Source organism: Helianthus annuus, chromosome 8, assembly GCF_002127325.2.
Source record: "Helianthus annuus cultivar XRQ/B chromosome 8, HanXRQr2.0-SUNRISE, whole genome shotgun sequence".
Taxonomy (NCBI): domain Eukaryota; kingdom Viridiplantae; phylum Streptophyta; class Magnoliopsida; order Asterales; family Asteraceae; genus Helianthus; species Helianthus annuus.
In genome coordinates, this window is record NC_035440.2 from 155,912,478 (window position 1) to 155,934,090 (window position 21,613).

Genomic DNA, 21,613 nt, shown 5'->3' on the forward strand with positions numbered 1-21,613 from the left:
CATACAGTCTCCGTCAAACCGCAAACTTTTCAACTTAACTGTTTTTACAAGTTACCAAACAAACAGTTGCTCGATCGAAAAGCCATCCGATCGGACGACCATCCGATCGAACGGTTATTCGACCAACTGACTTGTGATTTCAACACTTAACCAAATTTTTGAAAAATTCAAGGAATGTCAGTTTCCAAACGAATAGTCATCCGATCGGATGACCATCCGATCGAATGACTCTCCGGACAGGAGACTTACTTCTTTGTAACTTCCCACTTAAACGAATTGCCATCCGATCGAACGGCCATCCGTCCGGACGACCATCCGATCGAATGACTTTACTTATACTACAACGAAAACTTCAAAAGTTCAACATTTCACAAACACACTTTTCCAACCAAATGACCATCCGACCGAACGGTCATCTGTCCGGATGAGTCATCCGATCGAACCACCATCCGATCCAACATCACACTCAACGCACTGTTACACGTTGTTCAACGCTTACGCTATCATTTTGTGATCAGGCTAACTCAGACGCGCTCTCAGTCAATCCAATCAAGTTGTGTTTATTTGTTAAACATCTACTGTGAGTATACTTGACCCCCTTTTAACGCTTTAAACACACTTTGGGGTGTAACATACGTTCATATCTAAAACGCACTTATCAAAACTATTATCACATGTGAATTACTGTCGTACATATTTACACATGATGCTTGATACACACGTGCTAGGACTTTTACTCGCGACGTCCCACCTTAGCTAGCATCGAGTGACTTAGCTGGTAGTATTTGTTTTGTAGTATATATGTTACGTGTCTCGTTTATGTATGTGGAAATTCGCAACACTTTATCTACTTTATTTACCATGTCAAACCTGTATACTCGCCAATACCTTTTGTATTGACGTCGCTTTAACGTATGTTGCAGGATAATCGCAGGCTATCTCGAAATCAAGCTAGGAAATCTAGAAACTCACAATAAATCTAGGTTGTCGGATTTGTATTGTTTGAGAGAACATGAAAATCTGTATGCCTGTTTATTGATGTATTGTTTAATAGTATGGGATAATGAACGCTTTAAATATTGTCACTAAATAGTTATTATGGATTCTCTTGAGCAATCTTATTCGTCTAGTGTCGCGCCCCCGATGATTCCGCTGTCGGTTAGGGTGTGATAGGTAGTGGTTTTTGAATTTTTTTTGATAGTAAAAATGTCAAGTATTGTTTAATATATATAGATTATAAATAAAAGATTTTTTTTAAATAGCTGTTGGCCAACGGCTAACCCAACGGTCATATGCCATAGCCAATGGTAGCTAGCCAAGTCATCCCCCCCCCCCCCCCGTCCAACGCCGGGCTTCATAGTGACGCTGGCTGGGCAACACCAAACCCAACGCTGGCACGAAGTTGGTTAGCCTGCGTTGCCTGGCTCCCCCCCTCCCTAACCAACGCCACCACTCCCCGTAGTCTTAGGTAGTCCAATAAGTCGATTAGGTAATCGTATGAGCTGCTCGTAAACTATTCAAGGTTAGCTTACTAAAATTTCTAACTATTCAAGATTTCTAAAAATTCAAATCAACCTAAGTTTAAAGGATCAAGAGCCTAAAATGAAGTTTTCATAAAACATGACTATACCAAGTTTGACCAAATACAAGTTTCATAGAACCTATCATTTATTTAAAAATAATAATATTTATTTTAGACAAAAAATCAAATACAAATACATTTATCGTAGAAAACGTATTGACCAAATACAAGTTTCATAGAACCTATCATTTATTTAAAATTAATAATATTTATTTTAGACAAAAGATCAAATACAAATACATTTATCGTACAAAACGTACGAATAATGTGAAAAAAGTTAAAAAAAAAAAAAGAACGGTGGTATTTTCATAATTATTCTATTAGTAGGCTAATATCAAAAGTAAAGTAATTATAATGCGCTTGTACTGTAACTTTCAGCGACTGGTTATTTGATGCATTTGTAGAGTAATTTTGAATTGTATGTTGTTTGATGAACGTAATTGTATCTGTTATGTTATGTTATTTTGATGAACAAGTAGAGTAATTATGATATATTTGTAGAGTAATTATGAAATTTATGTTGGTTGATGTACTTATAGAATACTTTTGAATGATATCTTGTGGTTAGGGCTGTAAACGAATCGAACGTTCAGCGAACAGTTCGTGAACCGTTCGGCGGGAAGTTCGTTTATGTTCGTTCGATTAGCTTAACGAAGGAACACGAACAAAAAAATTTGTTCGGTTAGCTTAGCGAACGAACACGAACACAGGTCTCGTTTGTTTGACTACGTTCGTGAACGTTCGGTAATATGTTCGTTTACGTTCGTTCGTGTTTGTTTGATTATATCAAAAAAATAATAAATAATAAACATTTTATCTAAACATATTGAAAACTTGAAATCCTATTTTTTTCTAAGTTACCTAAAATTTGGACATTCTAAGACATTTTTGGGATACCTATGTCTAAATTAGTTAAACTTGATTCATCGTTTGGTGGTCTAGTAGACTTCTTGTATTTTGATTTATCATTTGATAGTTGTATTTAACTACTTATATCCAATGTTTAAGGATAACGATGTTTTTATTTTTTTTATTTTCAAGTTAAATGTTCGTTTGCATTTGTTTGCGTTCGAGACCAATGTTCACGAACTGTTCGTGAACAACTGAATTTTCTTAACAAACGAACACGAACATAAACTTATGTTCGGTATGCGTTCGTGAACAGTTCGCGAACATGTTAATTTCCTTAACGAACGAACACGAACATGGCCTTGTTCGTGTTCGTTTACAACCCTACTTGTAGTAGTATATTAGTGACTTTAAATCGTATGTTGTTTGATGAACCTGCTCTCATAGAATAATTACGAAAATAACCCCACTTTTTTTACTTTTCATGTCATTCGTACAGTACGATAACTTTATTTGTACATAATCTTTCCTCTTTATATTAATACAAAAAACGGTATTGCATTACGTTTAAGCTTGCACGCTGCTAAGTTAAACAAGTATGGCTTAGCTAATTTACAACATTACGTTTAAGTCATGTTCTTAAATTCTTCTTTTTTTTAAGAGTTAATTTCTTTAATCCGATGTCGTTTGTGGGACTTGAACCCAAGACCTTTCCCTTTCCAATCTACCCATTGGTGTTCTAAAATTCTTCTGAAATTCAAATTGTCAACCAAGATATATAAAAAAGAAAGCTAAATCTCTTTAAATGAGGATATTCGATGCAATTTCAACATTTTCCAACCAAGAAATTCATTTCAGTAAATCAACTAACAATCAGTCTGGCATTCGTACAAATGTACGATTAAGCTGGCTCAGGTAATGTAGTTTTTATGAAACTAGGTAATTTAGTCAACAAGTCAAACGATGTACTTGGACTCGACATGTTTCTTCGGTTACAAAGTAAATGAGACAGCATGCGAGATGATTTCTAAACCACGTGATGAGATCGCAGTGCAGCGCGAGAGCATTTCTTGCGCCCGTATTTTCCACCAAGCCCACACACGCAGTTCTCAAGAAGTTGATAATCCTCTTCCCAAAACAAGTTTGATGCCATCTCAGGGTTCTCCAATAACTTCTTGGAGGTCAGGAATCCAGCAATGGTCCATGTTTGATAAAGCCGAGATTGCTTTCCGATGAATCTTCCGTATCTTGTGTCATAATATTCAGGCCATTTGTCAGTTGAAAGCCGCTTCTCAGCTAAAGCAATTGCTTTCCTTGCAAGTTCCGGCCTCTTCATCTTGATGCAAGCAAGAGTGAACTGATATGATATAAGACAGGAACAAAGATGTATCAGTGCCCATTTAATTATGAGGGTAAGTTTGTATCTCCACATGGTCAAATGGGTAGATAAAAAAGGTAACTGAAAGGTAAATGGGTCAAACAAGTCAAGTCACCCAAATTTGGTATTTGCTATTTCAGCCCATCAAGTCAAACAGGTAAATCAAATTAAAAAAAAACGGAAAGATAAATGGGTCAAACAAGTTGAAAGTTCCCCAAAAATGGTTAGTTACTATTTCAGCCCTTTAGTTACAAATGGGTTGATTTCGTATCTCCATTAAGTCGGGGTAAATTAAAAATAAATAACTGAAAGGTAGATAGGTCAAACAAGTCAAAAGTCGCCCAAATTGGGTAATTAAATAAATATGAATGGGTCGATTAAGTTAAATGGGTAAATTAAAATTGAAAGAACTAACAGATTATAAAGTTGCCCAAATTGGGTATTGACTATTTCAGTCAGGCCCATTTAATCATGAACGGGTCAATTTGTATCTCTAATAATTCAAACCGTTAACTAAAAATTATTAACAAAAAGGTAATGGGCCAAACATATCAAAAGTCTGCCCAACTTAAGTATTTACTATTTGTCTATTTCAGGCCCATTTAGTTATGAATGCGTCGACTTGTATCTTTACTAAGTCAAAAACCGGTTACCATCCTAAATATCAAACCGATGGTTAATATTACCTAGGAACCAGTTACTAGTCTACCGGTTATTAACTAGTTCCGGTTAATAACTGGGTTTTTTGCCCACCTCAACAGTAAAATGGTCAATGAAGTCAAAAGTCACCCATAGTGCTAGAAAGTTGAAACCGCTAATGTTATTTAAGTAATGCATCCAAATCTAAAGAATACCTGCCAAAGAAGCGTAGGCCAGGATCCACCATTATGGTATGACCAAGGACTGCAAAAAAAGACACCCGAGTAAGAGTTAATATCGGAATGGCGAGTCTTTAAATAGTTCAAGACAAGAACCCAAAAAACAGATTGTTTACTACATGCATGGCTCTCAAAATGTGATAAGTGTCCCATTGTCAACCATCGGATACATTGTAGGGCAGCAATTCCAACCCATTAACTTATGTATGGGTTGATGTGGGTTATGTTTCATCCCAAGAGGGTTCAAATGGATGGAACAGGTTAAAGGAGTTTTCCAAAGTGTATTAGGAAGCATATTTAAGAATTTCGTTAAAAAATATATATAAAAAAAGTGGACACAATATGTTTACGCGTCAATCCAAGAGAGCCCATTTCGACCCGTACTACAACAAAACAAGTTTCCACCCAAAGCCACGTAAGAGAAGGTTATATAAATATTGAAAAAAAATAAATTCAAGCAAAGCATCATACGTGTTCTTAGGATCACTTCCAGTAATTATACGCCATTCTTCATTGTCGAGTGCAGGGTAACAGATCTTTAGAGGCATGTTTGTTACAAGATCATCCCATTTCTCTTCAATCAAGTTCAATATACCATCATTCTGTTTGGGGGAACCCAATGAGGAAACGATGGCCCACAGGTTTCCGAGGGTGAAGAACCTAAAATCCATGTGAGCTGGTTGTAAGTTACCAATAAAATATCCACCAGATTCCGGAAACCAGTCTACCAACCAAGACGGAATCTGTTCGGGATAGATGTTAAATTTGTTGATGGCATCAGTAGAATATTCCTCAGTTTTATAACGGTAGATTTCGTTAATCTTTTTCATATCAACCCAGTAGTATTCACGAATGTGAAAACACAGAGCACTGAGCCGGTTGTTGACGGCTGCTACTAGATTTTTTGTTGTGTCATTCACAATCACCATCTCTCGTGAGCACCGTAGTGCTGAGTAGAACAAAGCCTGTAAGCCATCAGTTATTGTCGTCATGCTTTTGTAACAATGGAAACGGAAAATGAGGTCATTTGAAAAGAGCATATCTGCTAAATTGACTTATATATGTTCAACAGTAGAAAGATAGTTTAATCTTCCAAATCAGGCAACAAATTTTCTCTGCAAAATGTGACATGTTTCACATTTAAAATAAAGTTTAAGCATATACAGTATTTATTCATTTCTTTCGTAATTAACTTACTTGAATTTCAAGAGGATGGCCATGAATACCCATCCTTCTATCGATCATGCAGGACCCATCAGTCACCAACAGAGTCGGAAACATGTCAAACCCATCAGCCAAACACAATTTGAGTATCAATCGTATTCCTGTTTGAACATCCACCCGCTCTTGCAAAGTGTAGTCACCTGTGATCTTCCCGTAAGCTCTTAACAATATAATCCACCACAAACCTGATTAACACATCAACTTCAACATCCTACCAAAGATGAAACTCCAAGTTGATAGCTAAATTCGCTACTATTACGGTCACTTACCAGAATCAACTGGTGCGACACGCCCAATTGCTGATTCACCAAAATCAGGATCAAGAACATCCTCAAATTCCCCGGGTCTTCCATCAAGAGGCACACTTCGAACTTTGAAGCTAGCTGGCATCAACCCTTGCCCAGGGCTGTGGCAATCAACTGTCTTTTCCCAACTCTGTAAACATGGATCAAATTATATTTATTCTGTAAAAAAGAAGAGGTAATCAAAGAAGCGAATACCTGCAGCTGAAGAGTATGTAGCAAAAAGTTCTTGACAATCTCTCCTTCTCCGTTGAGCAAGAAGGCAAGTGCCGAAGGTACAAAATCACGAATAAAGACCTGATCATAGTTCAGTGGCAGCTTATCAGCCGGATCGGTTGCTGCAATAGTTCCAACAGGACTTCCACAGTAATTCACAACAGACCCTCTAAGCAAATTCCATGCTTCCTTGTCAATCTCCGACTCCTTCCTATCATTATTATTTACATCTGCAGCACTGTAATCTAATAACTTATCTTCTTTACTTTCAACCTTTTCAACATTTAACCCCCCTTGAATGTAAATCTTTTCCCAGCTTGTACTATCATTAACATGCGATCCAACCCAAGTCGAATAATCTGAGGCCACTTTAGACACAATCCTCCTATCATTTACTCCCACCTTGAATGGCGGCTGTCTTCTCCAATTCGAACCGGAACCACAAAAACCCTTCCGATTCGAATCTCTAAACCCTAACTTTGGATCAACCACACCTCCTCTAAACCCTAGAACTCTGTTGCAACCACGAGATTTCGACGAATTGATGACATCTGAACGGTTACAAACAGGTATTCGAAGACCGAAATGCGAAGATCTTTTGTAACAAATTAAGATCCTACAGCAAGATGGCTTCATACTGGATATTCCAATACCAATACAACTACAACTAACCATTTCTACTATTGTTTATTGATATGTTAAAACAAACAGGTTTTACAGAATATATGAATAACCCTAGATCTGCTGAACTCGATAAAAGATTGAATCAACAGAGGTTATGTTATGTGTTATATACAGACAGATAAACGATTACTATCTATCTATTATTGAAAGAAAAGAAAAGAAAAGAAGAGATCTGACTTACACAATTAGTTGTGATCCGAATTGGTTCGTGTGCGAATGAGAAGCGGTGGCTCAAAACTGATGAATTGCGGGTGGGTTAAATAAGCAAAGGAACAGGATGTTTCCCGGAAGTGGGGACGACCCTTATACACGTGTTTTATTGTCTTTTCTAGATCTTTTAGGTTTTTGTTTTTATATTTAAATGTTATCCATGAGAATTTCAAACAAAAAAAATCTAAATGGTTTTAGCCTAAAGGACATAACGTGCAAAATTTTGAAACATTAAGTACAAAACTTGTCAACTTTTGCGCTAAATGACAACGCCTGCAATTTGGTGTAAACATAAAAGACAAAACTTGTAATTTACTCAAATTACACCACGAGTCTCAGTATAGAAAGGAAATTAAACATTTTATGCAATGTTTTAAAAACCGGTAAATATCTGCCGGTTATGCCGGTATTACCGTTTCCAGATGTAAATCCGGTACGAAACACCCCGGTAAATAAGTGAGACGGCATAAGGTTTGTACCGGCGGTAAAATCCTGTATACCGGTTTGAAACATAATACCGGTACCGGCTCAGGGTTATTTTAGTTTGGGTTGTTGCTTATTTTTATTATATATGTTACTTATCTTACGTAATTTTTATATATTATGATTATTTGTAACTAAAAGTTCTTATTTAATATTGTATGAAACGAAAATAGTTGATGTATTCAACACTCAAATAACTTAAACATAACGTACACTTTCATTTAAAAGATTTTGTTGGAAAATTGAATGGTTTTAGATTATCTTCTGGATTATTTTTTATTATGTATTTACTTTTCGACCATCTTTTAATATGTAATCATGCATTTTTTTTTATTAACTTATGAGTTGATGTTGTAATTTATTAAATTATAGAGTTAGTTAGTCAATCCGGTTGAACCGTTCGGTACAACCTGGTTCAACCGGTTGAACCATTTCTTAGCCTAATCCGGTTTGATTTAAAAACCGGTTTAAAACATTGATTTTATGTGTTCTCGAGTTGGAAAGAAAAGAAAGGAAGGTTGCAATTTTACTATTATACTTTTTAACATAAATTATAATTACCAGCCATGGCACCAACACCTTTATTTGTACTTAATTTCAATAAAAGATAACATTTATTGCTACTTTCTAATCTTCTAATACATTTACATTTTGCTTCTCTTCTAAAGTCCAAAAATTGTTCGATGTGTTCAAGCATGCTATAGGTCAAACAACTAGGAATGTTTGTCTTTTTTAAGCAAAGCTATCTGAAAAGAAAAACATAAAGGAAAAAAAAAACAAACCCAACAAAGGGGAAAAAATAGTTCAACAAGCTAAGCTACTGATCCAAGGAAACAGCAAGCAACACCGTCACATGGTTTTTCCCCTTTTCTCGTATCTTTTTTTAGGAAAGTATGTTCTATAGGGAGGGGCTGAGCAATCAGCAATGCAAACTGTCAAACCCCGACCCGTAACAGAATAGGTGACCATGACATGATTGGTTGATCCAAAGCTTATGACTTGCTATTAAATGTTTTAAATAATCAATTAATCTATATTAAATGTTTTCACATAGAAAATAATCCAAATAAAACAATTAAATATAAGACATTGTTCATAACAATTAAACTTCATTAGTCTGTTTCCTGTTAACTAAGGCTCATCCTATGTCCAATCTTCTCTTCATGCTTGATCACTTGTATCATGTGTAAAAGTAGTTTTTGGGTTAACGAAGGTTGGTGAGTGAATCTCCTTGTTATTAGGAAAACAATATGTTTAATTTGTTTATTGAGAAAGCGTGCGTTAGCCAATGTAAGTAAGTATGTTGTATGTCATATGTCAAACCTCAATAACAATCTCAAACAATAATCAAATCAACTGTATGCAAATATGCACGGTATTATGGTGTGCTGCAAGATCTAAGCTCAGTCAAACAGAGCTGACCACGTATGTTGGCAACGTCAAGTTCAGCTCATAGGTAATGGGGAACAGACGAGCCTATGATGATGTAATGTCCAAAATGAATGTAATGCACCAAGTGACAATCAAACAGTCAACACATAACACATAAATTTCACAACATGGTAACTGCATGTATTTAAATTATGTAAATATAATAACGTAATGTGACACATGATACACCCCAAAACTTGTAATGAAAAAAGGGGAATTGAAAGATCCGCTCACAGTGTTTGCGTTTGCGATTCCTTGTATAACTGAGCGCACGAATGAGATTAGGAAACTTGAAGCGGTGGGAGTTATCCTATAATATGAAATACGAGGCACTATAAACGATCTAGTTATTATTTGTAGGTTAATAAAAAAATCCAATCATTTATTGTTTAAACTTTATTTAATTAAATTATTAATTAATTGATTTAAATAAGTCTAAATCTTAAGTTATATTAACAAATCATTTGTAAGGACAAGGTCTACTAAGTTTACGTTTGTCTTGTATATGTTAGTAATGGGTTGGTTAGTTAGTATATTTGGGCTTGTTTAGTTATGTTTATCGGTGTGCGGTTTGGGCTTGGCCCGGTTGTAACTAGGTCGCCCCTATGTGCTATGAATAGGGTGCACCTAGTCTTAATAGGGTGGTTGATTGATTTTGTGCTTCATGCGAACTGTACCAGACAAGACTTAGATATTGTGTGCAATATTTAATATACAATCGACTTTCTTCATCTTGTTTCTATACCTTAGTTTTCTGCACTTCGATTGTGTTTGTGATATCTGATTGATAGTTTCTGGACTTACAATTGGTATTAGAGCCTAAGACGTCTTTCAAAGGATCGGTTTCTTTGGATATTACATGAAGAACAAGACCGAAGAAATGTTTGTTGTTTCAACGAGATTGAAAAAGGTTGAATTCTATTATGTTTGATCTTTTTAATCCTTATTATGCAACTGACAATTTTTGTTTGAGTTGTTTAACAGGTTTTTGATTTCAGTAATTTGGTCGAAAGTTTTATCAAAATCAGAAATTTTTTGAAGAACTGTTTAAACGAATTAATAAACATCTTAAAATTTTCGTTTTTTTGATCTGTTTTTGGGACGAATAGAACTTATTTGCAGGTTTATCAGTGATTATTGGTGGAAAGAATCATTCAAATTGGTTAGCAAGTTGTTTCCCTAATTATCGGGATTCAGTTGTTATTTGATTTTGTGTGCAGGATCACCAAGTGTTTTATTGTCGGGAGAATCTAATGGCACACCCCTTGTCTATCTGCACACTTTTCTAATTCAATACGCATCGTATAGGCCTATACGATGCGTATTGAATAAAGTAAAAGACATGGCAGACTGACAGGTGCAGGTGTTGTCTGGCGGCGGGCTTGATACGCATCGTATAGGCCTATATGATACGTATCAAGGCATTGAATTTTTGAAGTTTATTTTTTGGTGTGTTGTGTCGAATGCGAACCTGAGAAACGAAAGAGATTTCGAGTAGTTGGTCGATGACATGATAGATAAAGATCTTGACATGATCATATCCATTTTCAAGAGTTAGGAAACGAGAGGGATTTCGAGCAGTTGGTCGATGACATGATAGATAAAGATCTTGACACGATCATATCAATTTTCAAGTGTTAGACTAGATAGTCCAAGATGAAATATATTAAAATCATTCAAGCTCACCAGTCTACAATGTGTTATGGTGAGATTATTCAAGTTTGCACAGTGAGAGAAAAGACCAACACCCCTGTCAGTATTGTCATAATGCAATGAGACATAACTGAGATTTAAGCAGCATATTCCGATCAACGTTTATAGACATTGTTATAGGTGATGAAGAAACCCTAAGACGGAACATAATCCCAGATTGTCTAAAGAAGCGCTTTTATCATGTGTCATATGGTAACAACTACCAAGGGGATATTCAGATCTCTATTCGGTCATCTTTCCGAGCTTTTACACACGAATATGTGGTTCCCAATTTGTAAAAAGATTATGTCAGTGGGAAATGTTTTAAAAATCAGATGCAACTTTACGGCACGCTTACCTTAATCACATCTTCCATGGAGTCACAGATCCGACAATATGGCCCACAGATTTTATGCCCACCCGAGACCGACCTCTGGATTACACGTGTTGAATGATCGAGAGAAACTTCTTCAAGCTAACTGCTGATATCTCATCCTTCTTATCCTGCTATTAAAAGAGGTTGTTCTCCACAACGACGATACACTTGTTGACTGTCACATGAATAAGTCAACGCATATTCTTGTTTGCAACTTGCAAGTATACTAGCTAATAAAAATATGTTTAACTTTTGAAGTCTGTATATTCTCTAACTTTTGAAGTTTCTTTATATGCTTTTTTCCTGATGCATGTCTGTGCCGGAGAGTAGAAAAGTCGCATTGTCGGTGCCGAAGAGATGTTGCCGCAAGGTGGACCTTTTTTGTTTAAGAGTAGAAGAGTCGCATTGCCAGTGCTGGAGAGATATGATGTTTGTGCGATTTACAGAAATAAGTATGCATTCCACGGCAAACGAAGGGCCTTGATCACATCTTCCATAGAGTCACAGATCCGACAATAGGGCCCACGGATCTCATACACGTTCTCTGAAATGGATTGTGCTTATCAAACCAGGCTGCCACACAAGAGTATGTTGTTCCAAGATCAATTCCAATTGCATAATGAGCATTGATTGTACCAGCATGGTTCACGTTCAATAGGGCCCACGGATCTTAATCACATCTTCCACGGAGTCACAGATCCGACAATAGGGCCCGCGGATCATATGCTCACCAACAAAGATATGGGACAAAAACCAACATTTCATATCTACTGGGTTGATCAACACCAACATTTCTTCGAGCTAACTGCCGATATCTCATTCTCTTATCTTGTTCAAAGTTTCTACGACGAAGTTTTCTCCGTCGCTAATTTCTCCACTCACCGTGAAATCGAACAGTTTCTTCATAGATTCTGTCCGGTTTCAAAGCCGGTTGAGGATTACGAGTGTTCTAGACTCGTTCAAGGCATGCTTGTTTGTGCGATTTACAGAAATAAGGATGCATTCCACGGTAAACGATGCAGTTGATGAAACCGGAGCTGTTATCTCGGTTGTTCAGTACTTTCGAGACGATTCAAGTGAGTCTTATGAAGCAAGTGTCTGTCTATTCAATTGAGAGGAATCATTGCATTACATCCCCGTTGAAAACAAGTGGTTGTAATGATGGGACCCTTGATTTGAAACGCATAATGTGAAACACACAAATATGTGGTTTCAACGAATTGTTGGACTTCTTGTTCCAAATGCAGTTGATGAAACCGGAGCTGTTATCTTGGTTGTTCAGTACTTCTGAGATGATTCAACTGATGAAACCGGAGTTGTTATCTCGGTTGTTCAGTACTTCCGAGACGATTCAAGTGAGAGGAATCATTGCATTACATCCCTGTTGAAAGATGATAACCCAACAGTGGAGGATCTCATTCTATAGCTTCGATAAATTCAGGGGTATTCTTAATAATGTTTCCTAGATGTTTGAAGACCAATAAATGTCCAAAGTGCTGCTTCTTCGTCCGCGTGACAGAAAGCTACCTTGGAAAATTAAAAAAAAATAAATTGACACTTTCAGTTGAGAAATTCATAGTTTAATACGCATCGTATAGGCCTATATGATGCGTATTAATTGACGAAATTACTAAAATACCCATGTTTTTATGATAAATTCAGGGGTATTTTTGAGAGAATTCAAAGTTTAATATGCATCGTATAGGCCTATACGATGCGTATTAAGCCGATATACGATACAACATAGGCCTATACGATCGTATATGGCATAATTTGAAAATTAGTTTTATCGTGTTTTCCTCAGTTCGACGCGTATACGGGTCGTTTTTTGATGAACTTTCACATATTTTGTCATTTTATGACGTATACCTTCAACATACGTCGTTTCGGTGACGTTCGGTTGCGTGCGATTATCGTGTTCTATGATTACGTACTGTTTTGTTTAAATCCACTTGTATTGTATAGTGTCGTGTTATATGTATACGCGTGTGGAAATATATCATTAGTTGCGTATTTTGACGTATTTTTGCCTATTTTGACGTATTCTAACATATTGTTGCATATTTTATAGTATTTTGACGTATTTGAGCGTATTCTAACGTATTTTAGCTTATTTTAACCTATTTTTAGGTTATTTTTGCGTATTTCGACGTATTTCAACGTATTTTAGCGTATTTTATCATAATATGACGTATTTTAACATAGTACAGCGTATTTAGCATATTTTCATGTATTTTAGCATATTTTTGCGTATCTTAGCGAATTTTAGCGTATTTTAGAGTATTTTAGAGTTTTTAATTCGTATTTTAGAGTATTTTAGCGTATGTTGACATATTTTAGCATACTTTTGGAGTAGTTTAGCGTATTTTCGCATATTTTTTGTGTATTTTGACATATTTTATCGTATTTTCCTATATGTTGGCGTATTCTAAAAATCACTGTAGACCTTTCTCTCTTGAAGATCATCGGATCTGCATCAAGAAAGATAACGCAAACAAGTTCTCCACAGTTTGTTATTCAGATCTATATTCGGTCATATTTCCAAACTACAACACACGAATGTGTGGTTTCAACCAACTAGTGTGACTCGGTAGGTAGATAATGATATGTTCAAACTTGATATTGTGTGATTTGACAAGGAAAGGATTGGAGGTGATTTCTACTTTTAATAAGTTATCACAGTTGTCAAATTCGTTGCATGCATTCATATTATTAAGACAACAACCGATAATGAATGAATTGTTAACGCAAATGCAATACTAACAATTAACCAACATACATTGATTGTGGATTTAACTTGCAACATACATCAAAGCTTCATGCAACCAAGACCGCCTTGTTAATTTTAATGAAGCAATGAAGATTGAATGTGCCCAATAGAAACTAAAACGGAACATAATCCCAGATTGTCTAGAGAAGCGCTTTTATCATGTGTCATATGGTAACAAGAGTATGTTGTTCCAAGATCAATTCCAATTACAGTTTTTTCAACTCTCCTGGCCATATTCAAACAAGTGGTTGTAATGATGGGACCCTTAATTTGAAACACATAATGTCCGTTGATTGGATTGTAGACATATGTGCGTGCATTCATATTGTTGAGACAACAACATATAATGAACGAATTGTTGGACTTCTTGTTCCAAATGCAGCTGATGAAACCCGAGCTGTTATCTCGGTTGTGCAGTACTTTCATGATAAATACAATGTTCATCTTCGTTATCCTTTGCTTCCTGCAATTCAAGCAGGCATGGATGCTAAATATACTACTATTACATCCGAGACGATTCAAGTGAGTCCTATGAAGCAAGTGTCTGTCTATTCAATTGAGAGGAATCATTGCATTACATCCCCGTTGAAAAACAGAATCGATAAATTTAGGGAAAATGGGGCTGAAAGATGATAACCCAACAATGGAAGATCTCATTCTACAGCTTCGATATATTCAGGGGTCCTCAAACAATGTTTCCTAGATGTTTGAAGACCAACAAATGTCCAAAGTGCTGCTTCATCGTTCGCGTGACAGAAAGCTACCGTGTGACACAAAGCTATCGCGTGACAGAAAGCTACCTTGCAAAACTAAAAAATTAAATCGACACCTTCAATACGCATCATATAGGCCTATACGATGCGTATTACTTTTTGATATGGGACATTGTCAGCCTTTGACTGATCTAGAAGTTTGAACCAATCTTAATACGCATCATATAGGCCTATACAATGCGTATTGAAGGTGTCGATTTAATTTCCTAAGGTATGCCAATAATACGACCCTTGATTGTCTTTTTTCTAGATTTTTTAGGTTTTTGTTTTTATTTTTAAATGTCAACCATTGAGAATTTCAAATTATACCACGAGTTTCAATATAATTTGTGATATGTTCCAGAGTTTCATTTAACGAGAGAAGAGAAATGAAGGGAAATTAGGAAAGGAAAGATGTGATTTTTCTTCGTGTTTAGGGGAAAGAAAAAAGGAAAAGAAAGAAAATTAAACACTTTATGTGTTCTCGAGTTGAAAAGAAAAAAAAAGAAAGCTGCAATTTTACTATTATATCCTTTAACATAAATTATAATTACCAACCATGGCACCAACACCTTTATTTGTACTTAATTTCAATAGAAGATCTAACATTTATTGCTACTTTATGATCTTCTAATACATTTACATTTTGCTTCTACTCTAAAATCCAAAAATTGTTCGATGTGTTTAAGTGGGCTATAGGTCAAACAACTAGGAATGTTTGTCTTTTTTAAGCAAAGCTATCTGAAAAGAATAATATATATAAAAAAAAAAAAAACCCAACAAAGGGAAAAAGTAGTTCAACAAGCTAAAGATCCAAGGAAACAGCAGCCAGCCCCGTCACATGGTTTCCCCATTTTCTCGTATCTTTTTTTAGGAAAGTATGTTCTATAGGGAGGGGCTGAGCAATGCAAACTGTCACACCCCGACCCGCAACGGAATTGGTGACCGTGGCATGATTGGTTGATCCAAAGCTTATGACTTGCTATTAAATGTTTTAAATAATCAATTAATCTATATTAAATGTTTTCACATAGAAAATAATCCAAATAAAACAATTATATATAAGACATTATTCATAACAATTAAACTTCATTAATCCGTTTCTTGTTAACTAAGGCCCATCTTATGTCCAATCTTCTCTTCATGCTTGATCACCTGTATCATGTGTAAAAGTACTTTTTGGGTCAACAAAGGTTGGTGAGTGAATCTCCTTGTTAATAGGAAAACAATATGTTTAATTTGTTTATTGAGAAAGCATGCATTAACCAATGTAAGTAATTATGTTGTATGTCATATGTCAAACCTCAATAACAATCTCAAACAATAATCAAATCAACTCTATGCAAATGTGCACGGTATTATGGTGTGCTGCTAGATCTAAGCTTAATCAAACGGAGCTGACCTCATATGTTGGCAACGTCAAGTTCCGCTCATAGGTAATGGGGAACAGATGAGCCTATGATGATGTAATGTCCAAAATGAATGTAATGCACCAACTGACAATCAAACAATCAACACATAACACATAAACTTCACAAGATGGTAATTGCACGTATTTAAATTATGTAAATGTAATAACGTAATGTGACACATGATATACACCCCAAAACTTGTAAAGAAAAGGGGGGAATTGAAAGTTCCACTCACAATGTTTGCGTTTGCGATTCCTTGTATAACTAAGCGCACAAATGAGATTAGGAAACTTGAAGCGGTGGGAGTTATCCTATAATATGAAATACGAGACACCATAAACGATCTAGTTATTATTTGTAGGTTAATAAAAAAAAATCCTATCATTTATTGTTTAAACTTTATTTAACTAAATTATTAATTAAATGAGTTAAATAAGTCTAAATCTTAAGTTATATTAATGTAACAACCGTCTAATTTTCTATTTGAATTTAATAAAAGTTGCAAGATTTTACATAAAAAGTGCACTACTTCATAATAAACACAAGTCAAAGTTTGAGGGTAACTACATACTAGTTATCTACCAACTAGTTTAGATATCCATGGCGTGATTAGTAATTTGTTTACATCAAAAACATTGTCTAAACATAAGATAAATTAACGCGGAAGCTTGCAACTTTGTGTTCGGTTCTTCAAAACATGCTTGATCGCCATCCGAAAAGTCCCCCTTTGTCACCTAAGGTCAAAGCCACTTAAAGTGTTAGTTTTGACATTTATATAGGGTCTATAAACAAGTTCCTGCATCAAATTATGAAAAATAAAATAAAATTTGAAATCTGCTCCGTCGCGTGTCGCGACAGTTCTTCGCGTGGTGCGACGGCTCTCGCGTGTCGCGCCGGATCTAAGTGATCCTGTCGCGTGGCACGGGGGATACCGTTTTCCAGCAGATGCAGGTTTTTGACCTACATTTCGTGCCAGCTCTGGAAATTCAGTTTTTTCGACTTCAATTGACCATAACTTTGGATCCGTAGGTCCGTTTTAGGTGATTCTTTTTCCTACACGACTGTAATTTAATTACCGACGCGTCTATAAAGATTACCATACCGAAAAATTGGTTTACGGACCGAACGACTAAAAATCACTATGCATTTATTCGACCCATTCTAGTCACTCTCATTTTGCTACCTTTTTAATAGTAAACATAAGGCGCTTTTTACCCAACTTCCGGGGCTTACTATCACCGGCACTTCATTACCATTGTTATGGCTTCATGCTCTTGTGATTGTTACCGCCTATGCTAGCTATTAAATAACTCTAACACCACTTATTACACCATTATTCGACCCGTTTGGCTCATTTACGGAATCCTCCATTATGATGACTACCAAACGACTTCTAACCGATTCTTAACCTATTATTTCAAGTAACGAACATTGTCGCTTCAATCAACACAACCTTTATTCTACAACGCAACTATACATATTCTAGTTATCAAATTACTCAATGTAATGAATCAAGTTACTTACCTTCAAAGCGCACCCTTCAATCGTGCGTCAACACCGGCTTGTCCGCTCGATGCTCCCGCTTCCTTTCCTATAGAGTTCAATCACATTACATTTAGAACTCTTTGTTTCACATGTAACGCATAGTTTACCATTTAGTAAAATTTATGCGTTTTTGTTTATATCTCAACAATTGGCCTTCTATTCGGCATTTTCATAAACACTTTAAGGGCAGGATTTTATACCTTTTATATTCAAGTTCATGGCTTGTTACTTAGCCAAAATTAACATCAATTGAGCTATCACATATAAAATTAAACATCAATATTTCAGAAATCACTTTCTATGAACCATATTACACTAGAATAACACTCAAAACCCTAGTGTTTATTAGTTTCTCACAAAACCCATGAATCACCTTCAATGTGTTCATGAAATTCTCAGAAATTAGACATGATTTCACATATCGTTGTCAAGGGTTTACTCCTAGACACTATATCGTTCCTATTCTATCCATATAACAATCATGCATCATCAGATTTCGAATTCCCCAAATTCATGAGAATTTCAAGTAGAGATTTTGTATCAAATTTCACATACCTTATGACCCCTTTGCAATGGAGATCACTACTCTTAGCTTGGATTTTGTTTTGGAACAGATTTCAACCTTCAATCTATGAGATTTGTGGTAGTTATGGTTTTGAAGAACCCTTGTCGCCCCCCCTTGTCTGGTTCGATCTCAGCACACACACACAAGTGTGTTTTGAGTTTTAAGTTTTGTTTTATTAATATTAGTTTCGATTTAAACACTTTTGGCCCCTCAACTATCATTTACTTTTTATTTTTAGAGTTTTAACCCATTTATAAGTCACTACAAGACTTTTACCTAACTAGGTTATTTTAATCCTAGTTAGTTCACTTGTTTATTTACCAACATTATATTTAAAATAAATGATTTACATTTTCGGGGTGTTACAAGTCCACCCCCCTTGAAAAGGGTTTCGTCCTCGAAACCGGAAATACGTACCAAATAATGCCGGGTAGAGACGCCACATCTCCTCTTCAGACTCCCATGTAGTGTCCGAACCCTTCCTATGCTCCCATTTGATCTTGACTTGATCAATTCTCTTATTTCGCAATTCTTTAACCTTTCGATCTAGAATCTCTAATGGCTTTACTGCGTAGTTGAGGCTATTATCCACTTCGATAGCATCATGATGGATGTAAGTTGTTTCCTCCGCTAGACCTTTTCGCAACTGTGATACATGAAACGTGCCATGTATTCCACTTAACTCTTCCGGTAGCTCAAGGCGATAAGCTACCTTGCCAACCCGTTCAATGATTCTAAATGGCCCGATAAACCTCGGGCTTAGTTTCCTTCTCTTTCTGAACCTGATAACGCCCTTCCATGGGGAAACCTTTAACATAACCATGTCGCCTATCTGAAATTCATTCGGTCTTCGCCTTTTATCGGCATAAGACTTTTGCCTACTTGGGCTGCTTTCAAATGGGTTCGTACCACATCAATTTTCTCATTAGTGGCTGAATTATGTCTTTATGGGCCAATTCACGCGGACCCACTTCACCCCAACACACCGGGGTTTTGCACTTCCTACCATATAGCATCTCGTAAGGTGCCATGCCGATGCTCGAATGGTAACTATTGTTATACGAAAATTTGGCCAAAGGTAGATAAACATCCCAACTTCCGCCGAAGTCGATGATACATGCCCGTAACATATCCTCTAGCGTCTGTATTGTTCTTTCACTCTGCCCATCCGTCTGAGGACTGTAGACGGTGCTAATGAGAAGTTTCGTTCCCATTTGTTCTTGAAAATCTCACCAAAAGTTTGAAGTAAACCGGGTATCTCTATCCGACACAATGGATACCGGTACTCCGTGACGTGCCACTATTTCGTTTGTATATACCTCGGACATCTTTTCCAAAGTATATGTCTGGCGTATATGAATAAAATGAGCACTCTTCGTCAATCTATCCACAATCACCAATATAGCATCGAATCCCCGAATTGTTTTAGGTAGCTTGGTCAATAGGTCCATGGTGATATGTTCCCATTTCCAAACCGGGATCTCCAATGGTTGCAGTTTTCTATATGGTTTCTGGTGTTCTGCTTTTACTTGCAAACAAGTCAAGCATTTCTCCACGTATTTTACTACATCCCTCTTCATTCCGGGCCACCAATAGTTTTGTTTCAGATCGTTGTACATCTTGGTCGCACCCGGATGAATAGAATATCGGGATTTATGAGCTTCATCGAGTAGAAGCGTCTTAACCACACAAGAATTTGGAACCCATATTCTTCCGGATCGAGTCTTCAACCTCCTTCCATCCGACAAATCTTTTAACTGACCAATTATTCTTTCCTTCTTCCAGTTCTCCTCTTTCACTACCTCTACTTGCGCCTCTCGTATACGTTCAAGTATACCCGAGGTTACAACAAGCTGCATCGACCTTACTCGTTTTGGGGCATAATCTGATTTTCTGCTCAGGGCATCCGCCACCACATTTGCCCTTCCGGGTGGTAATGTATTTCACAGTCAAAATCTTTCACCGTTTCTAACCATCGCCTTTGTCACATATTCAACTCCTTCTGATTGAAGAAGTATTTTAAGCTCTTGTGATCGGTGAATATGGTGCACTTTACCCCATATAAATAGTGCCTCCATATTTTTAATGCAAACACCACCGCAGCCAATTTGAGATCATGCGTGGGATATCTCTTTTCATGTATTTTCAGTTGCCTCGAGGCATAAGCTATAACTTTGCCCCATTGCATCAAAACACATCCGAGCCCCAAAAGTGAGGCATCCGAATAGACTACCAAGTCTTCGACTCCGTCCGGCAACGTTAATACCGGAGCTTGAGTTAACTTCTCTTTTAGCGTTTGGAACGCTCTTTCTTGTTCGATACCCCAAATGAATTTCTCCTCTTTCCGAGTTAACTTAGTTAACGGCGACGCAATCTTAGAGAAGTCTTGAATGAATCTCCTGTAATATCCCGCAAGCCCTAAGAAACTTCTAATTTCCGAGGGGTTCTTCGGGGAATTCCACTTTGACACGGCCTCAATCTTTGACGGGTCTACCAATATTCCATCGGCACTTATGATGTGGCCGAGGAAATGCACCTCTCGTAACCAAAAGGCGCACTTAGAGAATTCCGCATATAACCTTTCTCTTCTGAGTGTGTCTAACACCTCTTGTAAGTGGTGTGCATGTTCTGCTTCACTTTTCGAGTACACCAGAATATCATCGATAAACATGATTACCGATTTATCCAACATCGGCTTGCAAACCCGGTTCATGAGGTCCATGAAAGCCGCGGGTGCATTTGTCAGCCCGAACGACATCACGAGGAACTCGTAATGTCCGTATCGCGTGCGAAAAGTCGTCTTCGGTACATCTTCCTCCTTGACCTTTAGTTGGTGATACCCCGATCTAAGGTCAATTTTTGAAAACCAGTTCGCACCTTGTAATTGGTCGAATAGATCGTCTATTCTCGGAAGCGGGTATCAATTCTTTACCGTGATTTTGTTCAACTCCCGGTAATCGACACACATTCGCATGCTTCCGTCCTTCTTTTTCACAAATAATACCGGTGCACCCCAAGGAGATACGCTCAGCCTTATAAATCCCTTGTCAAGCCAGTCTTGAATTTGTGACATTAATTCTTGTAATTCCGACGGCGCGAGTCGGTACGGTGCTTTAGCTACGAGTTTCACGCCCGGAACCAATTCGATTCCGAACTCTACCTCCCGTTCAGGTGGTATCCCCGGTAGATCTTCCGGAAATACATCTTCGAAGTCACGTACCACCGGTACGTCTCCTATCTTCAGTGACTCTTTCTCGGACTCAT

General features: G+C 36.9%; 2 protein-coding genes across 2 annotated transcripts; both read right to left on the minus strand.

Annotated features, from left to right (window-relative positions):
• Positions 1-3,227: 3,227 nt before the first annotated feature.
• LOC110873747 (alkaline/neutral invertase A, mitochondrial) lies at positions 3,228-7,342 on the minus strand. Its single transcript, XM_022122741.2, has 6 exons — positions 6,412-7,342; positions 6,181-6,346; positions 5,885-6,096; positions 5,159-5,652; positions 4,664-4,712; positions 3,228-3,788 (listed from the first exon to the last, which is right to left on the minus strand). Exons 1-6 carry the CDS (start codon positions 7,102-7,104, stop codon positions 3,459-3,461), a joined length of 1,944 nt encoding a protein of 647 aa, XP_021978433.1. The 5' UTR covers positions 7,105-7,342; the 3' UTR covers positions 3,228-3,458.
• Positions 7,343-17,765: 10,423 nt separating this feature from the next.
• Positions 17,766-19,172, minus strand: LOC110870577. Its single transcript, XM_022119762.1, has 2 exons — positions 18,767-19,172; positions 17,766-17,830 (listed from the first exon to the last, which is right to left on the minus strand). The coding sequence occupies exons 1-2, from the start codon at positions 19,170-19,172 to the stop codon at positions 17,766-17,768; spliced, it is 471 nt and encodes a 156-aa protein (XP_021975454.1).
• Between the last annotated feature and the right edge of the window lie 2,441 nt (positions 19,173-21,613).

Bases quoted from the DNA above. Each gene is read 5' to 3' on its own strand.
- LOC110873747 (XM_022122741.2), bottom strand. From the start codon at position 7,104: ATGGTTAGTTGTAGTTGTATTGGTATTGGAATATCCAGTATGAAGCCA. The intron at 6,347-6,411 runs GTATTCGCTTCT...CCATGTTTACAG, and splicing joins TACATACTCTTCAGCTGCAG to AGTTGGGAAAAGACAGTTGA. The intron at 4,713-5,158 runs GTATGATGCTTT...CTTTTTTTGCAG, and splicing joins GGAAGTGATCCTAAGAACAC to TCCTTGGTCATACCATAATG.
- LOC110870577 (XM_022119762.1), bottom strand. From the start codon at position 19,172: ATGGTTATGTTAAAGGTTTCCCCATGGAAGGGCGTTATCAGGTTCAGA. The intron at 17,831-18,766 runs GTACGTATTTCC...TGAACTCTATAG, and splicing joins TCTCTACCCGGCATTATTTG to GAAAGGAAGCGGGAGCATCG.